At 34.1% G+C, this 7,362-nt stretch overlaps 1 protein-coding gene across 1 annotated transcript; it reads right to left on the bottom strand.

The window, feature by feature from the left end:
- Positions 1-272: 272 nt before the first annotated feature.
- On the bottom strand, positions 273-7,032 carry LOC128552900 (uncharacterized). The gene is made up of 8 exons (XM_053533970.1): positions 6,987-7,032; positions 5,851-6,039; positions 5,217-5,348; positions 4,713-4,856; positions 4,409-4,543; positions 3,349-3,456; positions 2,368-2,564; positions 273-605 (listed from the first exon to the last, which is right to left on the bottom strand). Exons 1-8 carry the CDS (start codon positions 7,030-7,032, stop codon positions 273-275), a joined length of 1,284 nt encoding a protein of 427 aa, XP_053389945.1.
- Positions 7,033-7,362: the final 330 nt, after the last annotated feature.

A 7,362-nucleotide genomic window follows, 5' to 3' on the forward strand; every position in this document is an offset into this window, starting at 1 on the left:
TATGAAATAACAAACAACAATTCGAGGGTTCAACGCAATAAGGGCGTATCTACATAAAGTTATTATATGTAGATACGCCCTTATTGCGTTGAACCCTCGAATTATCAAAATGTGACAGGAATGTAATATTTTTTCATAGATTGAAATATTTACACTAATGGGAAAAGAAGGCAATAGAATCGATTATCGATACCGCACGAAAATTCTAGCTAATCCCTGACCGAAGACGTGCCTTAAGAACGCCTAATCAGCCCTCTTGTGAATATCTTTTCTTAACAATTACCAATCATTATCTCATGACCAGAGTTGTAGAGTTGTACAATAACAAGGTTGTACTCACTAATAGAATCTACACCCCAGGAACGAATGACCACTTCAGCATCTGTTGACATTTGTGAGTTGGTACCATTGCCGAAGAAATGAGACACGCAGGTCAATCCGCCGTTTATGGCTGATGTTGGTCTCCAGAAGCGGATGTTTACAGTATCATACGCATACACAAGTCCACCATAACTACACACACTGTCTCTTACAGTCTTGACATATGCCATTGCACCACTCCCAAGGAACATGAAACCAGCGTTTGGTCCTGTATTACTACGAACCTTCAAAATAATTTTGTACTTTAGCTTTGGTAGTAGAAAACGTTTGCGCTATATATTACTGTAGCGCGATCGGTAAATATATCAACACACATTCTTCTTTTCAATAATTACGTAAATTCCAATAAAAGAATCGTTTTAACCCTTATCATGCTGGACACGATTGATTCTGGCTTTGCGACTAGTGTAGATCACGATCGGCCTGCACATCCGTGCAGTCTGATCATGGTCTGCACTGTTTGCCATTCAGTCAGTATATATTTGGAAAGCACTGTAGGACCACATTCGTATCAGATCGCATTTGTAACAGGTGTTGCAAATGCAATCGCATATGTAACAGGTGTTACAAATGAGATCGCATATGTAACAGAAATCAAGCACATTTGTAACAATTTTTGAGACGAATGTGATCGATGACGATTTTTGATGTGACATCTGATCACATTTGTCACATGTCATTTTCGATCGGAAAAATTAACAAAAAAGAGCATTTTTACATCTGAAACACATTTGTAATATATTTTAGCTCACTTGTACGAAGTGACAAAGTAAGCTATTGTGATCACCCTTTGTACGTCGTCCGTCGTCCGTCCGTTCACATTTTTCTTGTGAATACGATAGAGACAACATTTATTATTTGATTTTGACAAAACTTGCACAGAACTTATATATATCTATGATATCTCGGTTCCTTTCGAAAACCAGCCATATCAACTTATTCGTCTTCGAGTTATGGCCCCTGAGATGTCAATAATTACTGGTTTTACCGTTGTGAACGCGATAGAGACCACATTTTTTGTTTATTTTACTAAACTTGCACACAACTTATATATCTATAAGATCTCGGTTCCTTTCAAAAACAACCGTATTGCACCGTTTGACTTGGAGTTACGGCCCCTGAATTGGCAAAAACATGCTGATTTTATCATTGTCAACACAATGGAGACTACATTTATTATTTGATTTTTATCAAACTTATATAGGATCTCACTTCCTTTTAAAACAGCCATATCGCGCCATTTGTCTCGGAGTTATGGCTGAAATGGCAAAATTTGCTTATTTTAGTCTTGTGACTTAATTTATTGGTGGGTGCTAGGGTATTTATATATATACAGTCAAACCCGCCTGCAAAACCTCCCTTGGGGACTGAAAATGCTGGTATTTGTGAAAACTTGAATTTTTCAAGACCGGTAAAGTGTGACTTTAGTAAGCAGGTTATATGTATTTGAAGGTTGTTTTACATATTTATTATTTCATTTTGACCAAACTTGTATAGAAGTTATATATCTATAACATCTCGGTTCCTTGCGAAAACCAGCTATAGATTCCCGAAGGCCCATTTTCTCATGATGCGGCTCAAATAATTTTATGACGTCATTTACGTCGACGACGACGGCGCTAACCTGTGATGGTGCTTATGGCAGTCATTTAATGATGTTGCGATGACAACCAACTGGTTGAATATTTGCAGTATAAAACTCAACATGATACATATGTGCTTCTCATGCCAACCCCCATGTTGGACAAACACATTGGTAACACATTTTTCCTGTTACGAATGCGATCGCATACGTACGAAATCTGTTACAAATGCGATTTGTTACAAATGTGGTCCTACAAAGCAGCCCTTTTAACGGTTAATGGTACTGCCCAAATTTAAAAATGGACAAGTTCATTATAGAAATTTAGCAGGGTAAGGGTTAAACGTTTGTATGAAAAATCATAATGTAGTCCATTCTGTTGATTATAATTGTAACACACTTACCCATACACGTGTGAATGGATTTAGAACATTGTTTTTGTATGGCATTTCAAACGTTTCATTTGGGACATTTGGTCCAAGCAAGGTTTGTGAGTATTCCTGCGCAGCCATGGTGTTTGGTTTCCATGCATACATTTCTAAATATCCTTCAACAGCGAAGAAAGAAATCGGGTAACCGTCATATCCGGCAAATATATAAGCTTAAAAATACAGAGAAGTAATAATTACAACACAGTAATAATAATAACACACAAGGGGTAAAAATGAATTAGAAAAGTGGGTATTTGATAAGGTCATAGTCCCTTCTTTTGGGTCTCGACCATACCGTTTCACGCCTCTTTCATTCCCGAGGTTCCGCAAGAGCCACACCCTTGACTCCTCATTTGATGCATGTACCGATCAGGACAAAACTATCATATAGCTGAAAACATAACTAATTTGAAGGCGTTTTTTCGCGTTTACTAACTGGAGTTGTTATACATCTTAAATCATGTGCACTCCACACTATACTATATTTCTTGACTGCTGCAATATGTAGTACTACTCAAAATTCGTATTTCGAAGTCTGTCAAAATTGACATTGAAATATTAAAAAATAAATATTTTGAACTTGTGCACCAAATAATTTTCAATTTGAATTTCTCGTAAATCAGTAAGATTTTAGAAGAAAATTTAGTACTGGTGAATTTCTTACAAATATTTGATACATCTACCATTTACAAAGTTGCTCAGTTTCACAGATTTTAGCCCTCTTGATTCTCCGAGCGCTTTACGCCGCTTTACTCTTAAAATGGTATATCTTCTGTTAAGCAGTTTTGTCAAAAAGGTCAGTTTCTTGACCATTTTCTTTGTTATAGATGGTTCACTTCATTTTTTAACACTGTAGAAACTTTTTTTTATAAATATTAAGAATAATTAAAGTGACATGTTTTTAATTAGATAATAATTGCAACGGAATACGTAAAATATAAGAGTACGGTTTACCTCTATATTGTGAGTCAATCCAGACACGTATTCGATTTTTGCTTACACCATGAACAATATGATAGTTCTGTCTGTAAATATTATCCCTGTAGGTCACAAAGTTTGCTCCTGGAGGTGTAAAATATATCACACTGAATAAAGCTGAATATAATGCTAGTAACTGTGGTTTAGTAATAAATATAATTACAGGATGTCAGATGTCTATAAATGAAGAAACAAAAAATAAAGAGGGAAATATAATATTTATTAATAAAATTTATTTTGGTTGTCAGTTCATTACCTTTTAATTTCGGAATTTAATCTTGCACAGTTTGTTATAATATCAAGTGTACCATCTACTACTTTACTGTCATCGATCTTAAAGGCTCATAATGCGTTTATTTAAAATGTGACGGCCACATCTCCGTTATGAATATTTTAAATATTTAATTTCTTGTTAAATCCTATTTCTGATAATTGCTTAATATTGCTGAATATACTAGAATGTTTTATTAAATCTTCTGTCTTTTATGACATCCCTTTATGGCTTTTACTATGACAGTTCATGTGCAATATTAGAAGTAGTGTGATTCTACCCATGTAAATAAGCTTAACAGCTACAAGTATTTGGAAAGCTGTTGAATCTGTTTTTTTTTAAATAAAAAAAAAAATGAAGTAGGCCTACTTTGGACTTTTAAAGGCGTTCGCTAAAGTTTTTGTATAATGAATGGACGAAATATTTACCAATAACAGAATTTCTTCAAACTTGAAGGACAATCATCTAAGAAACAAAGATATGCAATCAAAGTCATAGATCACCAGTATCGAAAAAGACTTATATGCCCTTGAAACGGTATTTTTAGGGGAAGTAAGTCTTTTATATTTGAGAGAACTTATAAACTGATTGATAAAAATGGTATAACGTTTCAAATTCAAGTACAAAAGTAAGCAAATCCTTACAAGGTAAAATCTCTTTCACGATTTATCACATGCTTTCAAAAGTCCCACTATGCTCAGAAGAACATTTTGATGGTTATGTATCATACACTTTTAATATGTAAATCCATTTTTAAATCCATACCAACAGCATCTGCCATTGCAGTCAGCTTCCCTCTTGTGAACGTGAGATTCATTCTAACAAGAATCATTGACGGATACTCATTGAAACCATGGAACTCATCTCTGTATACGTCTGAAACTATTGCACGTAAATGTCCTAGAATATAACTTCAATATAGCCTAAAAATCCCACGAAGGTCTTAAAACATGCCCCATACTTGGACCCTTGCACTTATATAGAAGCGTAAAATTTTTGAATTATATTCTGATACTAAGATGTGAAAATCTGTCTAGGTTATTTTTAATTAACAATAAGATATACTTACTGTATGTAGTATTTCCCGCTTTCATTGGAATACTGGTTTTCTCAAAATCTGCCTTGGGCAATGAAGACATCCGCCATGCACGCACTCTTATATCTACACTGTAACTGCTCTGGTTGTTGGCACCAGTGTAGTAGTTTCCATCCTCTGCATTATATAAAGATGTTTGACTTACCATTTTAATGGGACTCTCCCACCGCCTCAAGCTTAACGTAACATGCGATCGCCGGAAAAATGATTTCACCACTCTTCACGCGATAGAAAATGACATTTCACTTCCATTCATTCAACGCTAGTATACTAGAAATTTTCCAACGGAGATAAGATACATGCACATAGAACTATAGGATAGTATAATCTTACAATGAGTGACAGTTACATTTACCTGACAATTTACAATTTAGGAACACATATATTACATATCTTTTCTATGGCAAATTATACATGTTCACGTATTAAAATTTAAAAAAAGTTTTATTAAATGAATATGATTTAAAACATAATGACCTGTGTAGATAGCATATCCATTATTGGCACCATTTCCATGATGTGGAGCAGAAACTATTATTTTGGATTCATCATAAATATAAACGACACCACTGTAAGGTTCCGGCTCATCATCATCACGTGGTATTCCTCCTTTACGTATACAACAGAGAACATTTTTAAAGTAAACCCAGATGTTTCGAAAAAGGAACACGCTGTAATAATGGCTGATAACCTTTATCCATCCGATTAAGTGAAAAATGTTTTGTTTCTCGGGGATTTGTTGCATTCTTTTTTTTTCTAATATTGGTTCATATTTTGTCGAACATAAAATATTTATCAGATGCACGGTTGTGTATTTTGTAACATATTTAATAACCTTAGAACGCAAAATGAAGTCCGAAATAAAAGATGTCCCAGAGACAAATTTATTTACATTAATTTAGTAATAATAATAATCTTTAATTTTTATGATAATAATTATTTTGTTCCTACAAATGCCTTTTGCTTATATAAAGGAATTATATGTAGAAATAAACATTTGGAAATACCATGCACAAATACGGTTTCTATATGTAATGTTTTCATATTACAGTAAAATTACGTTTCAGTCATAAAGGACTCTACAGAAATTATATTAAAATCACAAACACACCTGTTGCTTGAAAAATATAACCTTTATTCGGAGCATCTAATGATTTTACTTGTACATCTACTATGAAAGGAACTTCGTTCAATCCATGAGGTATTTCTCTCATTGCCTTGCTTTTTCCAGCTTGGGCTTCAAAAGGAAGCCATGGACTTTCGAAGTCTGGAACAGGAAACTGGTATCCAATCGCTGTACCTACACATTTAAAAGTTTATTCAAACAGCATGGCAGAATTTAAGTCAATACAAACTAGGCAGATAGATTTTGGTTGATAAAATCAGTCCCGCAACATCTACAAATAATGTAACCCTAGAATTTGGATGTCAAAATTACATCAGTGCCAAACCCGCTTCTTGCTGACCCAAAACATGCAGCCGATTGCTTCAAGCATGTCAATACAACATTTGACCTTTGATATAGGGAGTCCTGTCTCGTTTCGACAAACATCTGCCAAATATAAAATGTTCAAACTGAGAGCCCGATACGATATTGGTCCCCAAATTATTATAAAAGGAATATCTGTACTGTTAAAATGTTTTGATTACATTTAAATATACGCTTTAATATATGAAAGCAGAGTAGTTATAATATAATATGAAATACAAATATATCTGAAATGTAATAAAAGCATTTAGACGTTACGTTCTTTATCCAGTGTAATACTATTGATTTTTCATGATTTTGACGTCGTTATGGGTTTCAACTTTTCACGTTATATTATTTATTTATTTATTCATTTCGTTGGGTTTAACGTCGCACCGACACCAATTTAGGTCATATGGCGACTTTCCAGCTTTAATGGTGGAGGAAGACCCCAGGTGCCCCTCCGTGCATTATTTCATCACGAGCGGGCACCTGGGTAGAACCACCGACCTTCCGTAAACCAGCTGGATAGCTTCCTCACATGAAGAATTCAACGCCCCGAGTGACATCAAGCTGAGTTCACAAGAAATATCAAGGAAGGACAAATTTCACATTATAGCTCCTTTTTATATCCACTATATAATTTATTATTATTGTCCATAGATCTTATTAAAACATTTTATAAAAGAGATATTTACGTACGATATGTTTTATCGGTAGCAGTATCTTTTTATATAAATATTTATGATATAATTTATCAACAGAGAAAAACAACTTACCACTGCAGGATAGCACAACAAAGAGCGAAGTCCATACTGCAAACATCTTTAAGAAATAACAGATTTTCTAACAAATAACATATAAACTTCATACCATCCAGCAATTACAAGACTGGTTCACACTATGTAGTATAAAAATAATTTACAAAAACAAAAAAAAAGTTGGTGACAAGGGTAGCAATCTGGTTTGTTTTGAAGTACCGTCATACAAGAATAAGCTAAACGATTTAAGTAAAAGCAAACAATGCGTAACCAAGTTTAACATTATGACTTTTCTCAGGAAGTTAGCTTGACCATATAATCCAGTTCGCCAGATCCAGTTTAAACAATCTCCTCTTCAATTAAACTTTATATGGACATATTGATCTCAATAAGG

The sequence above is a fragment of the Mercenaria mercenaria genome, unplaced genomic scaffold (assembly GCF_021730395.1).
Source record: "Mercenaria mercenaria strain notata unplaced genomic scaffold, MADL_Memer_1 contig_3274, whole genome shotgun sequence".
NCBI lineage: Eukaryota > Metazoa > Mollusca > Bivalvia > Venerida > Veneridae > Mercenaria > Mercenaria mercenaria.

Coding starts and splice junctions, on each gene's coding strand:
- LOC128552900 (XM_053533970.1), bottom strand. CDS start 7,032: ATGTTTGCAGTATGGACTTCGCTCTTTGTTGTGCTATCCTGCAGTG. Junction 5,349..5,850: donor TTATATTTTTCAAGCAACAG/GTGTGTTTGTGA, acceptor GTATACGTAAAG/GAGGAATACCACGTGATGAT. Junction 606..2,367: donor ATCCATTCACACGTGTATGG/GTAAGTGTGTTA, acceptor ATTATTTTGAAG/GTTCGTAGTAATACAGGACC.